General features: G+C 40.9%; 2 protein-coding genes across 2 annotated transcripts; one reads left to right on the top strand and one right to left on the bottom strand.

The window, feature by feature from the left end:
- The first annotated feature begins 8,880 nt into the window (after window positions 1–8,880).
- LOC148850731 (phosphoenolpyruvate carboxykinase (ATP) 1-like) lies at window positions 8,881–15,314 on the top strand. The gene is made up of 13 exons (XM_088946019.1): window positions 8,881–9,309; window positions 9,899–10,187; window positions 10,417–10,589; window positions 10,874–11,027; window positions 11,145–11,229; window positions 12,364–12,464; window positions 12,783–13,081; window positions 13,269–13,442; window positions 13,645–13,710; window positions 13,852–14,030; window positions 14,192–14,361; window positions 14,467–14,635; window positions 14,760–15,314. The coding sequence occupies exons 2-13, from the start codon at window positions 9,913–9,915 to the stop codon at window positions 14,901–14,903; spliced, it is 1,989 nt and encodes a 662-aa protein (XP_088802145.1). The 5' UTR covers window positions 8,881–9,309; window positions 9,899–9,912; the 3' UTR covers window positions 14,904–15,314.
- Window positions 15,315–18,987: 3,673 nt separating this feature from the next.
- Window positions 18,988–21,215, bottom strand: LOC148850730 (ubiquitin-fold modifier-conjugating enzyme). Its single transcript, XM_088946020.1, has 4 exons — window positions 21,034–21,215; window positions 19,891–20,352; window positions 19,717–19,778; window positions 18,988–19,291 (listed from the first exon to the last, which is right to left on the bottom strand). Exons 1-4 carry the CDS (start codon window positions 21,064–21,066, stop codon window positions 19,162–19,164), a joined length of 687 nt encoding a protein of 228 aa, XP_088802146.1. The 5' UTR covers window positions 21,067–21,215; the 3' UTR covers window positions 18,988–19,161.
- Between the last annotated feature and the right edge of the window lie 1,007 nt (window positions 21,216–22,222).

The raw sequence follows: 22,222 nt of genomic DNA, 5'->3' as shown, positions 1-22,222 counted from the left end.
AGTAACAGCTAGTGTGGCATCTCTCCTGGTTAGGCCAAGCATGAACTGGGATGAGGAGCCCTGGATCCTTCACGTAGATGTCCCCTCGAACCAGTAGGCCAGCGGGGCTGGAATAGTCCTATGCGGCCCGGGTGGCACGAAATTGGAATACGCACTACGCTTTGAGTTCGTGGCAGCCAACAACGAGGCAAAGTACGAGGCACTAATAGCCAGGCTGAACCTAGCGCAAAAGGTAAGAGCAAAGCACATAGTTATCTGTAGTGATTCCCAGCTCATGGTCAACTAGGTTACGGGTGAATATGAAGCATGCGAGCTCTCTATGATCGCATATTTGGCAAAAGTAAAGGAGGCTCTGCTCAACTTCCAGTCACACTTCATCAGGCAAATCCCGAGGTCAGAGAACACTGAGGTCGATGCCCTGTCACGGTTAGCCAGCACGAGTCACAACACCATGAGAACCATGTACATAGAGGACTTACCTCGGCCTAGCATTCTCGGTGGGGCAGAGGAGGTCGCTCCCGTCCTTGAAGTAGAGGCAAGCTGGATCGACCCACTCGCGAGCTTCTTACTAGATGGAACCCTCCCTACGGATTGCAATGCAGCCAAGAGGGTGCAGTGCCAGGCAGCCAAATACGTCATAATGGACGAACGGTTGTACCAACGGTCCTACACGCTCCCCTACCTGCGTTGCTTGCGATCTGCCGAAGCCGAGCTTGTACTCCGCGACACTCATGAAGGACTGTGCGGCGGACACCTGGGGGGCAGAGCCCTCGCCCAAAAGGCACTTCGACAAGGATACTACTGGCCAACGATGAAGGCAGAAGCTGTCGAGCTCGTCAGAAAATGCGACAAGTGTCAGAAGCACGCCAATATCCACCATCAGCCTGCTTCCGACCTCAAATACCTCACCAGCCCATGGCCCTTTGTGCAATGGGGCATTGACCTCCTGTGGCCATTCCCGCCAGCAACAGGTGGGAGAGAGTTCCTAGTGGTGGCAGTAGATTACTTTACAAAATGGATAGAAGCTGAACCTTTGGCAACAGTTACAACCCGAAACATACAAAACTTCTTTTGGAAGAGCATAGTATGTCGCTTCGGGCTACCTCAGGTACTGATATCCGACAAGGGCAAACAGTTTGAGGATATCAAGTTCCAAAAATGGTGCCAAAATATGGGAATTCGTCAGAACTTCACATCGGTCACACACCCGCAGGCAAACGGTCAGACATAAGTAATGAATAGAGCCATCCTCCGCGGACTGAATGCACGACTAAACCGAGCTAAAGGGTTGTGGGCGGACAAGCTACCAAGTGTTCTATGGGCTCACCGAACTACAGAAAAAACCGCCGTGAGAGAGGCCCCCTTTAACCTCACCTACGACACTGAAGCGGTAAGAGACCTCGACCTACTGGATGAGGTAAGAGACCTCGCGCGCATCCGGACAGTGGCCTACCAGCAGAAAGTAGCTCGACACTACAATGCCAGAGTAAAGAAGTCGAGCTTCCGAATCGGTGACCTGGTTCTCCATAAGATTATTGTGCTCGAACCCGGCATGGGCAAATTTGGACCAAATTGGGAAGGGCCCTACAAAGTAAAGAGAGCGCTCGAGGGGGCATACGAGCTCGAAATCCTAGAGGGCAAACAAGTACCCTGAGCGTGGAACATCGTCAACTTAAGGCGATACTACCTATAGACCGCCAAGTGAAGTGGACGAAATCGCTACCAAAGCCTAAGGGCCAGGATGCCGAGCTAACGAAGGAACCTCGGCATAGGCAAGCAAAGAAAAGTCAGCCAAAGGCTCAGACGAAGCGAAGACTTAAGTATTAAACATCCAAAAAAGGTCGTGCGAGTGCAATAACCCGGGCAAGAAATAGATCGAGCATATGGTCAATTCGGCAAATACGGTCAGTTCAGGAGAAAGAACAACCAACACTTAACCAAAAGAAAAGTCATTCCATTACAAAATAAGGGAGCGTACATTTGAAAAAAAAATTTGCATTTCACAGGCCCTGAGCTACTTCTTCATTATCAAAAGGCACTTCAACGATACCCGAAGGTCCTACCTCGCCCTCAGAATCTGGCTCACCATCAGCAGCGTTGGCCATCTCTTGAGTTATGCACGAAGTGAATATGGCACTGAAATCGAGCTCAGGGTACGTGTTCTGGATCATCCACCGGCTCAGTTTAAATCCCCTTCTGTACGAGTCCACCATCAGGTCATCAAAGCTTGGCGAGGCGATGTACTCATCAACGACCTTCTTCTTGGCATCTTCGGTGCCTTGAGAAAAGATCTGCGTCCTCTCCCTAATGTCCTCCTGAAGGTATTCAACCTGATGCTGCAGATCCAGCCTCAGGTCCGCCATGTGCTTCACAACCCCCATGGCCTCGGCATCTCTCTGAGACCTTGCCTGCCTGGCCATAGCAGCGCGAACAACCTCCTCAGCAGCTCGGGAAGTCACCTCGGCAGCACAGAAAGCCTCTTTGGCAGCTCATGCCTGCCTCGAGCTCCTCTCCACCTGGGCCGCCAAGGCCTGGATAGAAGAGTTCACCTACCAAAAGGAAAGAACAAGTGATTAAGAGAACGACAGCAAGAGGGATAAATGCAAAGAAGCCCGGCAAGAAATCTGACTCACCGCCATCATGAGTAGCAGCACGATAGGCAACCTGGTTCAAAGGAAGATCAGTCCATGTCGCGATCTCCTCGGGGAAGGTGGCCTCCCTACTCTTCTGAAGAGTGTAGTTCCGCGACAGCACACTCCTAAATTCCCCTTGGGCTCCCGAGCCTGAGGGCCCAGCTCGCGTATAAGCGGACCCAGAGTAAGCGGGAGCTCCCGTGTGAGTAGTCTCGGCATAAGGGGCCCCTGTCGCTTCTTGCATTGGAGGAGCCACCTCAGGCTCCCTGGGCGGATCCTCTGACGGGTAGTCTGGTACCTGAGGCTCCGCATCCTGGGGCAGCTCGGCACGAGTTCGCTTGGCGACTCGCTTCCTCCTCTTCATGCCTTGAAACAGGTGCCCACCACGAGTCCTTTCTCAGTCCATCACACTTGCAAAAAAGAGTTCGGCATCAGAAAAAACGAAAGAACAAAGCAAAACAAAAAACCTCTTGAGCAAGGAACCTACCCGAACTCCGACCGATCACAATGAGCTTGGCCTCCGCCAGATACTGATGGCATTTTAGCCCTAGTCGTGCCCATTGCTGGAGGCCCTTCACCGTCTCTTTATCAAGCGTAACACCGGAGTCAGGGGCGGCCATCCCCCACCAGGTTTGAAAAGGCCACCCTAGTACACTTCGCACCCCGAAGTAGTCCCGCTTCTATGTCGGGACCTTGTTGGGAAGTTCGTGCAAGAGCTTAAAACCCAGGCGAGGAGACAGGTAATACGCCCGCCTACGCCCAGGAAGGGGACCCGCTTGTTTCTTAAGCATTAAGATAAAAGAAAATATCTCCAAGTCTAAAAGAAAGCCCTGTTCGCAAAATATGGAGATTGTCCCCACCAAGTTACGAATGGAGTTCAGGTGAAGCTGTCCGACAGTAACGTCGAAGTGATTCATGACCTCAACAAGAAGGGGGTGGAAAGGCAGTCGCAGCCCCGCAGCAAGCTGCTCCTGGAATATCACGATCTCTTCACGACCGTGTTCCCAAGGAAAGCTACCCGAAGGTATGAAATATGCGTACTCCCCAAGCAAGTTGAAATACGTAATAAGGGATTGGAGCCCCTCAGGCGTCATGGTCGAGGGACCAAGCCTATCTAACATCCGACCTCAATGAGAGGTAGACGCCAAACTACCCGAGGCGGCTCGGCCTACAGGCTCAAACTCTTCCTCAAGTTCTACCTCAGGTTCGCTATGGCCATCGGGGGATGCAACTCCGTTCGTAGAACCTGCATTCTGACCCACTTGAAGAACCGTCTGAGCTATCCGAGCTAGACATTAAGAAGAAAAGGTGAATTCCAGGAAAATACTCACCCGAAAAAAGGTTTGAACAGACTACGGAAACTGGAACGAGCAAAAAACCTTGAAGGTGAACTAAAAGCCTAGACATAAGCTGAAACTTGGATGCGAGCTCAAGAAGTAAAACGCAGAAGTGACAAAGCGACTGGGGTCCCCCACTATTTATACCCACAGTAACCGAGAACCAATAGTGCATATCAAAGCCAATCTGACGGCCCGCATTCGCGCTGACCGCACATCCCCTGAGACCGAGACGTGATTGGTGCACGTCTTTCTGAAACTGACAAAACATCGGCGCACGTCTTTCTGAAATTGACAAGACGACAACGCACGTCTTTCTGAAACTGATAGAACGCCAGCGCACATCTCCTCACCTTACAAACGGCAGCGGCGCATTTTTTCAAATTCGAAAAAACCCGCTATCACGTCTCCCAATGGCGCGCTTTTTTGAAATTTGAAATAAGTACACGTCGCCATGTCTGTCAGCAATTGTAGGCAGGCCGACACGTCTCCCGCCTTTTGGGTGCTTGAGAGACCCAAAGAACCTTGACAACGCACCTCGCGTTATCGAAATTCGAAGTACAGGACAAATCCACCTGCCACCTCGTGAACTTCCCGCGCCAGGGCAAGACCCTTAGCACGAGGAGTGGGGGGCAATTGATGAAGGAAGATTTGGCCCGACCTCGTAATTAAGCAACACGTGGCAAAGGCAACAACTCGGCACAATAGCGCGCCCAAGGCGCAAGCACCAAAGGGAGGAACCAGCGGTCCGAGCTCCCTACTAGGAGCCCAAACTTTCCCTTAGGCCTCGAGCCAAACACAAAGGGCAATAACCCGAATTGGCCTGCCCCGTGGTAGTTCGAGACACACCTCTATCCGAACTGAAGACTTCACCTTGCTCACCACTCCAGCACTTCGCCTCAGGATGCCGAACTGAACAACCGTACCATGCCTGACACCGAGGAAGTTCGTATCCAGGGGCGGCGCACTTGACTGACTTGGGATTTGACGCTTGACAGCCGCACTTCAAACGGCCACCTGCCACCCCCATCTCCAGTTACAGAGATGGCTCCGACAATGAGCAGTGGCGGTTCTGTCCCAACAGAAGGATGACACCCGAACTGGCAGAAGCACAGAAGTAATCATACCCGACCTGACAGAAGCCTCGGAGTGAGTGCGCGAAGTGGTTATAAAAGGCCCCCTACCCCCAACAACTAGGTATGTGAACTTTGCGCCATCCGGTTTTATCTTGCCTTTGAGAGAATACTAACTTGAGCTTCGGAGCAATCTCACCGGGTTCCCCCCGGAGTTCCCTCATCTTCTCCGTTTCAGGCTCCCTATTGCTCTAATCGGAGGTAAGGTTATTGAAAGCTAGGACCGACCGGATTGCGCACCATCACTTACATCAACTCATAATTGTCTCACGATATATGAGATCGATTGACCTGACCGCCGGTTAGTCGTGTCGTGATGAGAGTTATAAATTTCGAGAATTTCTTCCATTATTCTTCAAAGCTTAGCTATATATTAACCATTTTACTAATGTTTTTATCTTATTATCATATTTTATAATTACATTGGTTGTAGGAATGCAAACAAAGATGGGATTCAGATCAGATGCCCTTACAACTTAATTAAGCAAAAAATTATTATATACTTCTAATTCTTCTTGTTCTTTTTTTCTGTTTTTAGTAATATACCTAAATCTCTGTACGTGCCGTTTGAGTAGTGCAGCATCACATTTAACTCCCCCTCCCTACATTAATTTAACCAGAAATAAATGACTTAGAAATACTAATCTACAACCCTTAAAGCTCAGTTTGGAAGGAGTATAAATACGAATTTGTAGATTACAAAACCTTATATTTTGTATGCATTTCCGCTGTACTTATTTGTTTGCATAATTTTTGTATGCAATACATTGTTTTCAAAACCGGACCGGATTGGAAAAATCGGGACCTGACCGGTTCCGTTTTCCTTCAAAACCATTTTTTCCTCAAAACTATTGATTTTGGTTAGTAAACCGCTGAATCGGCTGGTTAATTGTTTGAACGGTTTTGACCATTTTTCAAAATTTTTAATATTTTTTATTTTTTTTGTCAAAATGAACCAGCTATTTGGGTCGAACGGCCGGACCATTCAATCCGGTAACAGACCCCTGACTGGTTCGATCACCAGTTCGTTTTTAAAAACCATGATGCAATATTCAAATCAGATCTGACAATAAATTCAAAGTTTTTTGTTAGAGAATAAATTCACATTAATGTTATGCACATGTAAATATGCTATCCACCCATTCAAATTCAATCAGTATTTTCAAATAGTTATTGACTTGGATGATCAAACTCTTTGGCCCAACAACCATCTAGGCAATTGGTTCTGTTTTACACTTAACCCGTCTTTGACTAAAAATCATTGATTTGATCATTAACCCCCTGAATCAGGCAGTTAAACCATCAATTCATTTGACTTGTTTAATGTTTTTTGACAGATTTTTATTTTTTAAATTAAAACAAAACATCCATTCGAACCGGATGAGCGGTTTGAAACCTTACTTCTAAAAACCAGTGGCAAGAATAATTCCAATTACGGACCGGTTTTTAAAACCTTGCTTCCAATAATAAATCATACCACATCTCACGTTAAACCTGTCTTTCGTTTTTCTAAGTCGCGTAGGTGGTGGGGACCCACAACATCGGTTTGAATAGTAACACACCATCATCATTAAACGTAGATCGTAATTCGTAAATCGACATGTAATGAGAGCGTATGATATGATACAGATGGAGTGTATTTAATAAGAGCCCGCGTTCTCTGCACCCGTGGGTGCACGGCAAGCGTGAACCCTCCAATCGTTTTTCCGCCGATCGGTTCCACGTTTACAAACGTTAGTGGGATGTTTCTTTTAGGGTTATGTTTGGTTTGAAGGAAAAGGAAGGAAAATCAATATAAAAGTTAGAAAGGTTTTTCTACATTTTTTTCCTTTCCCTACAATTTCCTTCAAATCAAACATAACCTTGAATTAGGGCTGGAAGGAGAATGAAAATGGGAAATTGGGAGAGAGTTTAAATGAAATCCTAAATAATTGATTTTCAAGTAGCTAACGTTATTAACGTTGGCATGAGAAATTGGTGACGTGCACACTCCTATTAGAGAGTTTACGCTTCCCGTACACCCACGGTTTCATAGAACGCGGACTCATTAATAATGCCTCTGATTCACGACTTCGTGGCTACCTGGTTGGACGAGCCGCCGTAACAAAGGCGTTATCTAATCTTTCATCGTCAGCTGGGAGGATAATTAGAACGGAGTTAGGAATTGCGTTGATTTGATGCTTAAACCTCGGACGGTGGAAGTATGACGTGGCACGTCAGCTGAAGCCAGATACTATTTTTTCTTTAGCCATTAAAAATGGAAACAATTCTCCCGAAAACAAGAGCCACGCTAGAAGCCAGATACTATTATTATTTTTTGTTTATTGTTTTGACCACAGGATGAAGATTCTAATGGGACCGAGAGCATTCTAACAGGGAATTTAGGGTAAATTACAAAGACCCACTGTATTTTGTTTTGGGATAAGACTCCTTTGTATTACTACCGTGAGATAAAGACTCTTTTCCGTTAACTTTTTGTTGAAAATTGTCGTTTTAATTCCCAAAATACTCTTATAATAAATATTCCAACAATTAGGAGAAAACATCATTCATCTTTTTCAACCTCACGATACCAAAGACCGTCTCTCTTTCTTTTCCTTCTCCACCCCATTTGCTCATTGGTTCAGAACTTCTCTACTCCGTTCCCTCCAACCCTAATTACGTTTTCTTCCGAGAACCCCTTTGTCGTCATGTGAATCTCCTGATAATTCATTCGATGGGACTAATACTCTAGTTCTCAATCTTCTCAATCCTCCATCTCTGCTCTCTCCCTCACCTTCTCCTCCTCCTTTTAACCAAAAGTCAAGATATCACCGCAGAACAGGCAAGAATAAAGAGAACCGCCACTGTAATCCCCGAAATGAATCCTTTGGACCGAAAAACGGAGTTTTTGGGAGGAACAAATGATGGCAGATTCAAAGTAGTCAAGGAATCTCCGATGGAGGCATTCGAATTACTAAAGCTCCAAGCAAGAATCCTATGGTATTCAACTAACTGTCCCGTCGCCACAGTGAAACCAACATACATTTCATCCAAGAGAATGTCGGAGAGGTTGATAGGAGTACTAATAAAAAATTGTTGAGGCCTTTTCGTTCCGGCTTGGGCCATAGTGACATTAAGCAGAGAATCCGAGTAATCAATCCATACTTGATAGAGTAGAAGGAGAGGATAGCGGACGTGTTGGGGGCCCTTATAGGCATCTTAGAATTGTAAAGTGCTCGACCAACGGTAAAGGCGGTAGTGTTTGTGAGGACGAGAAGACGGGATTCGAGCGTTGCGGTGCCGTAGAATAAAAGATCAGACAAACTGAAGCCGTTGAAGGCAAAATCGACGACGAAAGATGATCGGAGGAGCAACGTTTTAGTTAATAAAAACAAGAGTAGCTGAAGGTGGGCAGCCATTTTTAACGGAAGCAGCAGAAGAGAAGAAGCTGCTTTGTCGCAGGCGAGAGAGATCTGAATGAAGTTCTGAACCAATGAACAAGTGGAGTAGAGAAAGAAGGTCAAGGAAAATGAACACTGTTTTCTCCCAATTGTAGAAAAAGTTAACGGAAGGGGTATTTGTCTCACGGTCATAGTACAAAGAGGAAATCTTTATCGCAAAACAAAGTAATTCTCTGTAATTCTATAAGTTCTATTTAATAAAGTTGCGTGCTTATGGGCCTGACTAGGCCGATCTAATCCCCAATTTTGCGATATCCATGGGCCAGGTATTCCGGGATCGGGATGGCCGTCGCCGGTCGCCCCCTACTTAAGCCACCCAAAACACACACACCCCATTCTTGTCTATTCATTCAACCAACTCCAATTAAATAACAAATACACGGAGGACAGCGAAGCTATATTCACGGAAATCAAAAGAAAAATCCAATGCAGCCTATTATACAGTTTTGGATAAATGAAGAAACGATTCAAACTAACCGTTTTGACCCTTGGGAAAAATCCCAAATGTGTTAGGATTTAACCATGGTTGAAATGGTTTCAGAGAACTGGGCTGGAGTTTGGTTAAACTTGGGTTAGTAGATGGCTTTAAAAGGGAGTGCTTACTACTCTATTTTCGCACCCTTCCCGTCTGCTATATTCGGAGCCTTCCCTCTACTGAAATTGGATGGTGGATACATCGATTTCCCCTTCCGTTTTTCATTTGTTTTAGGGTTTCATTTTGTTCTTCTTTCTTGTTTCGAGCTTCCAGTTTCTGCCTTTTCTGGTGAGCTCCCTCCCTCTTGATCCAATTCCTATGCTTTCGTTTCTGTTTGATGAACTCTGTGAATCACCCCCTCTGTGAATCATCTGTCTCAATTTCAACATGTTGCGCTGCAAAGCCTCTGGTTTTTGGTGGTTTTACTGTTTTAAATTTTATCTATCTTGAACTTATTGATGAATTCTACGTGAACTCAGAAACCTCCGGCAGAAATAACAATACCATCGATCGAGAACATTTCCACAGAAAAATTAATATGAGTAAATTATCTAGATCCTTGTATATGGCCCAAACCTTTAAAACTTCAACGTTCATATGGGAGAAGTCCATACACAACTATTTTATAATGTCGGGCAAGTACTGGATAGTGTTGTGTTGCATATGGAATAAAAATTTACATGAAAAACTTATCTCTAAATTATAATAGCGTTTAAAAATCCGAATTTTCTGAGATTTTTTAAGTCATTTGTCTATATCTTTTTTCTATACTTTTGTGATGCTCTATTTGAATTTTCCTATGCATATATTCTTTGAGGATGTTCTTCGCTTGTTCGAGTATCTGAGATTTTATATTTGTTGATCAACCAATAACAAGGTTGCTGAAAGGAGATGGCGGCGAACGGAACCGGAAACGGGAACCAGGAATTCAGCTTCAAGAACGTTGCAGCTGCTGGCAACGGGCTCGCGAGGATCCAAACTCATAAGAAGCAAAATGGAATCTGTCACGACGACAGTTCCCCTCCGGTTAAAGCTCAGACGATCGATGAACTGCATTCCCTCCAGAAAAAGAAATCAGCGCCAACTACGCCGATCAAAGGAACTCAAGGTGCTTTTGCCACAATTTCCGAAGAGGAGCGCCAAAAGCAGCAGCTCCAATCCATCAGGTAAGAGTGAATCAAAGAGAATTTTTTGTTTTTTTGTTTTTTTGTTTTTTTATTGAAAACGCATTCAACCCATTTTAATGGTTCCTTCATTAAAATTAGCATGCTAACTTCTGAGTGAATTACCAAAATTAGCTTGCTGTTTGTTGCATTCCTTTTGGCTGCTTGAAGTTCTATGGGTATTTTCGGAAAATCGGTGTTTATAATATTTGTGAACTTTGTTCTGAAACAGTGCCTCCTTGGCGTCGCTGACGAGGGAGACGGGGCCAAAGGTGGTGAAAGGAGACCCGGCGAGAAAATCCGAAACACCCAGAGTTGCTCACGAGCATCACTACACACCGGCAATCAGCATCAGTGACAGCGCTTTAAAGTTCACCCACATCCTCTATAATCTTTCTCCAGCAGGTTTCATTCTCCTGAACCCTTAACCAACTATTCTTTTTTTATTGTTTTCCTTTACTCCAAGTTGTTTGTATTTCGTGATTTAACCGAATCACTGAATGAAAACTTCGCGTTATCGTATCGGTTAATTTATCTAAATAGATAGATGCATGGATATAGTTTTTTTTCTTTTTTCCCATGTTCTGGTTCTACAGCTTCTTCCGGGCTCTCTCTCTCTCTCTCTCGGGTTATTCTGTATATTTGAATTATGTGGATGTGAAAGATGAATTGACGATCGTTCCCGACAGAGCTGTACGAGCAAGCCATAAAGTACGAGCATGGATCGTTCATAACGTCGAATGGAGCCTTGGCGACGCTGTCAGGAGCTAAGACAGGTCGCTCTCCTAGAGATAAACGCGTCGTAAGGGATGAGACAACAGAAAATGAGCTTTGGTGGGAAAAGTAAGTTGGGTCTTCACTCGTCTTTTTTTTTTTTCCTGTGGTGTAGTTGAATCTTCACTTTCGTTTCTTCTCACCCATTGGTTTCATTATGGACCTCTCTTTTGACAAAATATATAGGGGTTCACCCAACATTGAAATGGACGAGCACACTTTCCTGGTGAACAGAGAAAGAGCCGTTGATTACTTGAACTCGCTAGATAAGGTATCCTTTCTCTTTTTTTCTTTTCCTTCCTTCATTTTGGATTTCAGCCATTAATGTTTTATAATTCAACTAAGAAATATTGAGTTGTCCATTTGCAAGGTAGGATAAGGTCTATTATTTTTTTGGAAATTAGGAATTCATTATTCATTTCCATGTCCCATGGGGATGGGTTGGGTCCATCTATTTTATTATTTCTGGTTAAAAAAAAAATTGCATACAAAGAGCCTACACAAAGAAATGGGGAAGCTTTAATAAATTGTTCTTCTTCCCGAAAAGGATAACCTATGCTGTATTTAGCAACACGCCTCCGCGACCGACCGCGGAATTATGGTTCTCTTTCTATCAACAACAGATCCAACCTGTGTTCATGTCGATCGATCAGCCTTCATACATCATCTGATTCATCTCTGAATCATTTTTTTTAACGGTGGAAGCTTTATAGGTCTTCTCTTAACTTGCGTCCGATGACTGGTATCACTCACCATTATTTTTCTTAATTTTCTTCGGCGACAACTTTCTTGGCTTCCTCTGTAAATTGACTGGAATGGTCCGTTCAACAGTCTCTTTTCTTGTCTTATTTGTGTGGGGCCGTTGCTAAACTACAATATCCTTCATGTGAGTTCCCACGATTCCACGAATAACGGGATCGGTGCGGGTTTTGGGATTAACCCGTCTGTTCACGGGTCGGGTGGATCAGCTTATTGTAGTTTTTCTAATTGATCCGATCTGGTCGGGTTACCTGACATAGAAATCAAAACCGATCCAGTATTAAGTAAAACCGGCTTGATTGGTTTGAGTCGGATTGGATCGGCTTGGATCGGTTTCAGTTCTAAGTTCATCCTTGTGATAAAATCTTGCTAAATTTAAAAAGTCATAAATTGAACATCATTTCAGCAATCTCTTGTGATAAAATTTAAATGAAAAATTAATCACAAAAATTGTTCATTAATCACTATTCACTAATCCAAAATTTCTTGCAACTATTAAAAAACTAGGTGGCCTAATGGACTTTGAAACTTCATATTTAAACTAGACTAAGTTAATTCAGTTCGGATCAGTTCCGATTATCCGTTGGACACAATATTTACTAAGAAAAGGTATTTAGTAATAACTGAATGTATAATGCAATTTCAGGTATATGTGAATGATCAGTTTCTAAACTGGGACCCAGAGCACCGAATCAAAGTCCGGATTGTGTCGGCCAGAGCTTACCATTCATTGTTTATGCACAACATGTAAGTAAAAGCGAAATTACATAAATCAGCATATTTTGTTTTCCGAAAACCGAATCCATCCATCCTCATCCTCAGTCCTCTCAATGGTTAATGGGCCTGGGCCTTGCCAGATAAGTCCTTTCTTGTCGTTGATATATACATATTGATACGTACTGTGTTGATTTGTTGATTAACCATCTGTACTATTTACCCACCATCATCCCATGATAGAAATCACTAGCTAGGCATCTAAGCTTTGAGTTAATGAAAAAAAAAGTGTACAGAGATAGAACAAAAGTATTAGTTAGTGTAGAAATGGATAACCGCGTGGAGTTGCAGGTGTATCCGACCCACGGCTGAAGAGCTGGAGAATTTCGGTACTCCAGACTTCACCATTTACAATGCTGGGCAGTTCCCGTGTAATCGATACACCCACTACATGACATCCTCCACAAGCGTAGATCTTAACCTTGCTAGGAGGGAGATGGTCATCCTTGGCACGCAGTACGCCGGGGAAATGAAGAAGGGTCTGTTCAGCGTTATGCACTACCTCATGCCTAAGCGTCAAATCCTGTCTTTACATTCTGGCTGCAATATGGGCAAAGATGGCGATGTCGCCCTCTTCTTTGGATTATCAGGTACACTATTACTGGATCGTTGCTGCATGCCCCCGAGAGATTAGATGGTCTTGTCGCCCTCCGCCTCCCTTGAATTCTTTCTTTTCTTTTTTTTTATTTGCAATCCTGGTTGTTAGCTTTTTGATTTCACTTCCATTTCCTTTATCGCTGCTGATCAGTTACCAAACTATGTTTTGAATGTCGTTAGGAACTGGGAAGACAACTTTGTCTACGGATCATAATAGGTATTTAATTGGAGATGATGAACACTGCTGGAGTGAGAACGGTGTGTCCAACATTGAGGGCGGTTGCTATGCCAAGTGCATTGACCTTTCAAGGGAAAAGGAGCCTGATATCTGGAATGCCATTAAGTTTGGAACCGGTACTAATCCCCCATTCCCACCCCCCACCTTCCTTTTGCTCTTTTCTTACTCTTTTTTAATGGGGACAGAACTCATTTATCATTTGATTTATGTATTGGCCTGGGGGGGGTTGGATTGGGGATATACTCAGTTTGATCTTGATCAATGTCTGACTCCTAATTCCATTAACCATTAATGACTTGTGGTTGGCACCATTGACAGTGCTGGAAAATGTGGTGTTCGACGAGCACACTCGCGAGGTGGATTATTCCGACAAATCTGTTACAGGTTACTATAATAAATCAGGAATTTAAAGATTGATTGATCGAGTTAGATTGGCAATATACATCAGATAAAACCAGAATCAATCTGTCAGGCTGAGAATGATTTCTTCTGATTTGTGTTTCTACTCTCTATTACTTACTGCAGAGAACACTCGAGCAGCATACCCAATTGAGTACATCCCTAATGCGAAGATTCCTTGCGTGGGTCCACACCCAAAGAATGTCATTCTTCTAGCATGTGATGCCTTTGGTGTGCTCCCGCCGGTGAGCAAGTTGAGCTTGGCCCAGACCATGTACCATTTTATCAGCGGCTACACGGCTCTGGTATTTTCCTTCAAATGCCAAATTAAAATGAATTGTGAATTCTAAACTTACGAGTCATGCATAATTCTACAGACAAGCTTCGTTGAAGCTGGAAATTGTTACAGGTTTCCGAAATTTCTGCAATTATCAATCATATGACCATTTCCTGGAATTAAAAACAGGTGGCCGGGACAGAGGATGGTATAAAGGAGCCACAGGCAACGTTCTCAGCCTGCTTTGGAGCAGCATTTATCATGTTGCATCCCACCAAGTATGCGGCTATGCTGGCGGAGAAGATGAGCAAACATGGAGCCACTGGTTGGCTAGTTAACACTGGCTGGTCAGGTGGAAGGTATGCCAGTCAGTCTTCAGTCATATTACCATCAATTATCCCTATTATCCCTTGGAAACTGGAATAAATGGATATGAATGCGATTCACCATTTTACTCCTCGCAGCTATGGCTCGGGTAACCGCATCAAGTTGGCACACACAAGGAAGATTATTGATGCTATCCACTCCGGTAGTCTCCTGAGAGCTAATTACACCAAAACTGAAGTTTTCGGGCTTGAGATCCCCACTGAAATTGAGGGCGTCCCTTCACAAATCCTGGATTCAATGAACACTGTCAGTTGGCTTTTCCTTACCCTCTTGGCTTCCTTCAAATTTAAAGTGCTCTCGACCTCCAGTTGTAATATGTGTGCGTGTGTTAGTTTTGTTTCCACTAATATATGAAAATTTTGGATTGCAGTGGTCGGACAAGAATGCATACAAGGACACCCTGTTGAAGCTTGCAGGTTTGTTCCAGAAAAATTTTCAGGGGTTTATGAATTACAAGATAGGAAAGGATAATTCACTGACCGAGGAGATCCTCGCAGCTGGTCCTATCTTCTGATCTCACTAAAGCAAAGCAATTATGTGGGAGCTTGGGGTCTTATTTAAATGTTCTTTTTTATATGCTTTACTAAAAAAAATCTGAAAAGCCCCTAGACAACTATTATCCCTTTATTTTATAATACAGAAAGATGGTTATTCATTTTACCCAAAAAAAAAAAAAAAATTGGTGTGGCTTTCTTCTCCTCCCTTTTTTTTGGCTTTTTAGATGCTATTAAATTTATTTTAATACTTCAGGAATCAGGATTAACCGGATGAATTGCCAGCTTAATTGGCCATGGACCTACATGATCCCGGTAAAAACCCTGCACGAGACACACGTAAATTATGGTTGAATTTCCATTTGAACTGATACAAAACTATGGCAGTGCAAATGATTTTAGTGTAAATTCTGACCTATTTTTGTTTCAAATTTTAGCTTATTTTGTTTGATTGCAATACAAATGAAGTAAATTAAGACATGAAGCAGAATAAAGTAAAATCTAAAACAAAATTAAAAAAGAATTTACATTTTTTTACATTTGCACTCCCATACATTTATACTAGTGCAAATAAATTTACACAGCAACCAAACAGTCTTATGCTCAGTTTGGAAAGAGTACAAATACAAATACATACAAAATATTATAAAATATAAAATTTTATACTCAACAAATTTGTATTTATATTCCTTCCAAATTGAGCCTTATCTGCAATTGTATTTCTTTTTTATCTAAACCCTAAGTTGAACCTTTATTTTCTACACTTCTTTAATGGCTGATTTCTTTCCACACTTGGGCTGTTCAAAAGGTCTTGCTCTGTAATTGTAAGTGCATCGATGTGCTGCAAATCAAATAACAATGAAGCCTCCTTAGCAAAGCGCTTAAACCTCATTTCATTCATTTACGGCTCACTGTTAATCCGTTAAAATCTCTACATGAATAATGGGGAAAGAGAGACTAAGACGAATAGAGGAGAAACGATTATAGGAAAAGCCGCTTTACTTAACGATAATAGGAATATCTGCTTTTCTTAATGTACTAAGGCCATGTCTAAGAGTGATTATTTGGACCATTGAGCACTTATTGGTATTTGAGAAATAAGCCTAAAATAAATATTTATTTTAAAAATAGAAACTAATATTTTAAGCCCAAATTTCTAATTTTTTTAAGTGCTTATACAATAAACACTTATTAATCATTTTTTTTTCTTCCAAAATTATTCCTATTTGAATTTTAAAATACCACTTATAAAATTATCCCTAGTTGAATTTTATAAAAGTACTTTTATGAAAACACTTTATAAAAATACTTTTACAAAAACACTTATAAAGGTACTTTTACGAAAGCACTTTTATGAAAGCATTCATAAAAGTACTTTCATAAAAATACTTTCTTAAAAGTGTTTTCATAAAAGTACTTTAATAAAAATACTTTTTACAAAAGTACTTTTATAAAAATACTTTTTACAAAAGTACTTTCATAAAAATACATTTACAAAAGCACTTTCATAAAATACTTTTACAAAAGTACTTTCATAAAAATACTTTTACAAAAATAATTTCATAAAAGTATTTTTATAAAAGTAATTTAATAAAAGTGCTTTCAAAGAAAGGGTGTATTTTGAAAATTTAAAAGAAAATGAAGGACAAAATAATCACAAATATTTATTTAAGTGCTTATTAGAGAAAAATATTACCAAACATCCAATATAAAATAAGTGCTTATTTTAAAAAATAAATTGGGTGTCAAATACAAACAAGTGCTTATTTGAGATATAATAAAACGATCATAATACCCTCTTCAAGTATAATGTCAATGTTGATACGATCACATAGTCAACTAGACAACAGTGGATATTTGTTTTTAAAGAAGCAAATAAAGATACTTAGTTGTATGAGAAATCCCCCAAATTTTTTTTCTTAATATACTAACGTATGAAAGCTATGCAAGAGTATATAAAATCAAGATATCCTGAAGAAACCCACCTTTTTTTGTCACATGGAAGAGGATTCTATTTTTCTTTCTCATAGTCATCTTCAGCCTTGATTGATGATATGACTCAAGTGAGTTCCCCCCCACCCCCCACCTCCATTGTCTTCAATTTTTCAATCAGTAACCAAGAAACTAATAATAACAAAAAAGGAATCATAGAGGGGGGATTATATACTGGGCAAATTTCCCCAAAAATAAAAATTCACACAGAATACACAAAAAAGAGAAATTTAAGCAAATAAAACCACACACGCACAGATTCACCTTAATAAGCAACATGTTCCATTGTTCAAACAATAAGAGGTGGTGAGGAATGAGGACCAATGAGAAACCAGGACAGCATATAGAGTTTTGTAACCTTTTGTTCAGACAAAAGAACAAAGAGAAGCATGTTAAGGAAAGACCAAAAATCAACATAGAGCTTTCACCAACCATTATTCAAACACTAGAATCAAGAAAGAGCAGACAAGGGCTGTCTGTGTTTATGCAGATACAGGACTGACAGTCCCTCCAACCACCCCAAGAAAAGAACTGTGAATCCACTTGATAAGTTAGCCAACCAGACAAGAATTTGTTTGGATAAATTGGCCTACAGCCCATTGAGTGGGTAACCAAGAACCCATTGTAATGGGTTGTACAAGTGTAGCTTCTAGTCCTATGGATCTACACCCAAGGATGAGAAGCCATGATTATGATTCCAGCCCCTTTAGTTGGTATCTGTTTACAACACCCACGAATAACTCGCTGTAGATAGTAATATGGAATTTATTCATAAAAAAAAAAGATAGTAATATGGAATTTAAGTAATGCAGTTATGGTCAGAAGGATTACATGGTGTCATGGATCTCCTGAACTCTATGTGGGTTTCTAATCAAACATCTTCCATAGGATTTTTCATCCAGTCAGACAGCCATTCTGATCAATTACTTTAAAATCATGGTTCAGATCAAAATTTCTAGTTCATAGCAATGAAGTATCTCATCTGTTTCTTTCCATGAAATGCCTGATATATTTCTCATTTTTTTGCTTGTCAGATGTTATGTAGCATACCCTTGTACTTCTTTATTCATACTTGCAGAATCTGATAGAGAAAAGCATTTGGCCTATGCTTGCAGCAGAAAGTTTAAAGGCTTTAGTTTAAGTCTATCTGATTTCTCTCAGAGGAAAGGTTGTTGCAGAAAATGTAGGTTGTTGCAGAAACAAGAGATTCAGAAGTTTGTGTTCTCTGCCTGCTAAGCAACTGATTGCACTTCATACCCAGAGGTTGAGCTTGAATACAATAATGGAGATACCCACCTCAGTTTGTTTAGCTCAATTTGTTTAGTCAAAACTCAAAAGTCTAGTTGCTCATTGCACTGACCCGAAGTAGATAGAGGGATCAAATAACAATTCAACTTGTCCATGTACAGTTACCATGGATGTTTTCAAGTTTGAACAGTGCTGACAAGCCTTAAATTCAGGTTTCATGTTTTCAGAATGTTGACAAGTGTCGGGTGGAAATTTAATTGGCAACACCAAACGAGTTAGAATTTGAATAGGATGGGAAACGTGGGGAGGTGCATGTCCAAAAAATCAATGTGGCAAAATGCAAATGCTTAGATGGATGAGAGGTAAAACTAGAAAAGACACGGTTAGAAATGAAATCATATGAAGGAACCTATGAGTAGCTCCAATAGGTGATAAAACGAAAAAAGTAGATTGGGATGGTTTTTTTCACATGCATAGAAGCCCATCTACAACACCTATTAGAAAAGGTGATCTGTTACAAGTTGAAAGTACAAGAAGATCCGAGGGCAGACCCAAAAGGATTTTGGGTGGAAGTACTAAGAAATGATTTAAGCACCCATAATTTAGCAATGGGTATGGACTGAACAGAATGGAATGGAGAAACAGGATCCATGTAACCAACCCCATATAGTTGGGATAATGCAAAGATGGTGATGATGATGATGACACGTAAACCCCACGATGATGGTGATAATGATGATGACACCAGACATAAGTTAGTTAAGAAATCATTAGCCATTTGATCATACAGACTGAATTAAGTAGCCTTATATATCCATATTGATGAAGCATGAAATTTTTTTTTATAAGCAATGAAGAATGAAATTTTCCAACAGAAAAATATTTACTGGCCAAAATCTCGTATCTAACTGTACTTGAATGCCAAATGTACATTTGAAGGGATATTACTGATAAATCAACCTGAACACTTATTATTTTCCTGAAGCTTGGAGATCTTTGAATTAGTCATTGTCTGAGGTCTCAACAATAAAATACAGACTAAGATTCACTAGACACAGCTGCATCATCTTTGTGCTTGAGCATTCCAGAGTCGACAAGGATGGGCACCTCTGCAGCAAGCCATGGTGCAAGACCCAAACATAGAGCGTGCGCAATACCAAATCTAGGACTGTCAAGATAAACAAAATCTGAAATCAAGAATTGGCCATATACCTTTTCAGAATTTTTCTAGCTAGTTTAGCGTATGGGTCCAGATGATGATGTTCTGAGGTATGATATACTATTTTCAGTTCCAGAATAAGAAAGTAATTTTTTTAGAAAGGAACCCCAAACTACTCTTGTACTCCCACTAATGAGCGAAATAACCAACATCAAATTTCAAAATAAGGAACGAAAGAAATATATTGTCATTAACTATTTGTTTCATGGGTCATAAGACCCATCAATTCCATACCATCCACACAAAAAAAATGATAACCAAGATTCAAAGAAAAAATTTTAAAGGCTTCGAACATCATGCATCCAAAATATACGAAATTAAAAGAAAATTGAGGAGACATTTCATTAAAAGTATATATAAAGGAATATATTTACCAGTTTTTGGCCCACAGTGGCTTGAAGTGCACGGTCAAGCAGATTTTCCCACCTCTATACATCTAAAAGAAAAATACAGAACAAATAACAACAATTAAAAATTAATCACCCAGAAAAGCTTTGAAAGAAGAAAAGAAGGGAGGATAGAAGAAAGAAAAAAGACAAAGGATGAACCTTATGTGTCTTTCCATCGAGCTGGGGGAGCTCGATCTCCGGAGCGGTGGAAGGGTATGTGACGGGAATGTCGAATTGGAGATCGAATTCGTATTTGAGGAGGTTGTGGATGTACCAGCACTTACCAGTCCACCTCGTCCCCTCAGGGTTCGCAGCAGATATCCTGAACCAGTCGTTGTCGTTGGATTTGTTCATCCCCGTGTACGCAATCAGCGCCTTGTACTCCTCCTTCAGCCTCTGCGTCCAGGCCGCTCCATCCCTTGGACCCGCCTTCGTCGTCAACAGAGGGATCTGCGTCAGTGTCGATTTCGTGTTCGGATCCCAACCTTCCATCACTAAAACCCTCTCTCTCGCTCGGCCGCACGCCCTTTGGTGGAGGAAGAACCCGCGCTCCCGCTCCGTATGAGTTATGAGACCTCTATACTGTGTGCGTGCTCTGGGACTCTTAAAAAGCTCTGGCAACTGGCAATGAGTAATTTCTGATCATGCGGACTTTTCACGCAGGGAATATATGGTAGAAGACTAGGGAGGTGTTTGGACCATTGCGTTTTTTCAATTTTTGATAAAACGTTTTTCATGGTGCTGTTTGGTTCTATTGCTGTTTTCGAGAAAACGGAATCATGTAGAGTCACATCAGTCATCATGCTAAAAAACGCTTTGTGGAAAGAAAAAACAAAAATGTTTTCGAACAATTTTTTGAAAAGAAAAAGAACAATAAAACATTTGTTTTTTTTTAGAAGCAGCTAACCAAACGTCATAAATTGATGCATTTTTTCGTCATTTCCTCAAAATCTAATGTGGTTTTGTTTTCTCAAAAAAAAGGCAATGATCCCAAACACCACCTAAAAAGTAATGACGTTTGGATCTCGTATGTCACAACTACTCGTAAAACCAAAGCACTAAGCCTGCATTTGTTTTAGGTGTAAATTCAGTTTTACACCGATGGGAAATGTGAATCGGTTCAGTTGCTGATGGAAATTGGGAACGGTAAATTTTGAAAATTTACACTGATTATGTTTGATTGTCAAGGTGTAAATTCTGTGAAATTTTACACAAAGGAGGAGGAAAGCAGATGAAGAAGAAGAAAAAAAATGAGGAGAAAAAAGAAAGAGAGAGAATGAAAGAAGAAGATAGAGAACAGACCTGCCACTGCCACCCTAGTTTCAGATCTGCCATTGCAATTGGTTGCAGCGGCCATGATGGAACAATGGAACAGAGAAAGAAAAAAAAAGGGGGAAGAAAAAGAAGAGAGGAGAGAGAGAGAGAAAAGGGGGGGGGGGGGGGGGGGAAGAAAGAGACGTAAAACTCCACTGATAATTTTGATGTATATTTTACATCGATCGTCGGTGTAACAAATTTAAAAAATCAGTTTTACATCGATTTACGATGTAAAACTACATGCTTTCCAAACATGTGGAAAATCGAATCGAGGTATAAAGTTTATCCCGGTTCGATTTTCCACCCCAAACAAACGTGGCCTAGAGCAAAAATTAGGAACCAAACATGACCCTAGGGGTGCAAATGGATTGGATCATAATCAGATCCTATCCTATTTGCTCGAATTCAGATCGCCCTTGTTGATATTCGGATCAAATCATATAAATTAGATCAAATTCGGATCCCCCTATCCGATCAAAAAAAATCTGATCCAATGTGTTATATATTTATAAATATGATATATACAAAATATAATATATATGCTATTTATTTATATATATATATATTATTTATAATGTTTTTTGATAAATTTGTTGTATTATTTATTTTTTATAAAAAGCATGTATATATATGATGAAAATGATTAAAATTTACCTTTTTTGTTTTTTCTTTATTTAATTTGTTATATTTTTTTATTTTAACAAATTATTATTTTTTTATGAAAACAAGTCAAATTAAATCATATCCGAAGATCCAAAGATCTGATTGCATTCGAATTCAAATAAAGTCCTATCAGATCCAATCAGATCTTCTAATTGTATCGGATCTGGCATTAACAATGTTGGATTGGATCCGAATATACCCTGATCCGAATCTGATCTGATCCATTTTGCATCCCTACATGATCCCTCAAGACTCCTTTTTTCTTGTTGTTTTTTTAATTATCCATATGGTTTAACTAATTGACTAAGTATACCCCTATTGTTTAATTATTGTCTAACACTATCTCTATTATTTCTGAAAATTACCATTATCGTTAAAATATTGACGTAAGGGCCAAAATGTTCATTTTGCCCTTAAGTCAAATTGGAAGCTCCTCTAATTTTGCAATGCCGTCTAGACCCCCTACTGCTTAGAAGATCCAAAGCTCAAAGACAAAACCCTGCAACACAAC

This window comes from Nelumbo lutea, chromosome 5 (genome assembly GCF_056320005.1).
Source record: "Nelumbo lutea isolate HS-2025 chromosome 5, American lotus-T2T, whole genome shotgun sequence".
Classification (NCBI taxonomy): Eukaryota; Viridiplantae; Streptophyta; class Magnoliopsida; order Proteales; family Nelumbonaceae; genus Nelumbo; species Nelumbo lutea.
This window is presented reverse-complemented; position numbering and strand designations above follow the sequence as displayed.

Coding starts and splice junctions, on each gene's coding strand:
- LOC148850731 (XM_088946019.1), top strand. CDS start 9,913: ATGGCGGCGAACGGAACCGGAAACGGGAACCAGGAATTCAGCTTCAAG. Junction 11,028..11,144: donor AATGAGCTTTGGTGGGAAAA/GTAAGTTGGGTC, acceptor CAAAATATATAG/GGGTTCACCCAACATTGAAA. Junction 13,443..13,644: donor TGCCATTAAGTTTGGAACCG/GTACTAATCCCC, acceptor CACCATTGACAG/TGCTGGAAAATGTGGTGTTC.
- LOC148850730 (XM_088946020.1), bottom strand. CDS start 21,066: ATGGCAGATCTGAAACTAGGGTGGCAGTGGCAG. Junction 20,353..21,033: donor AACTAGGGTGGCAGTGGCAG/GTCTGTTCTCTA, acceptor ACTCATTGCCAG/TTGCCAGAGCTTTTTAAGAG. Junction 19,779..19,890: donor TCGATGGAAAGACACATAAG/GTTCATCCTTTG, acceptor TTTTTCTTTTAG/ATGTATAGAGGTGGGAAAAT.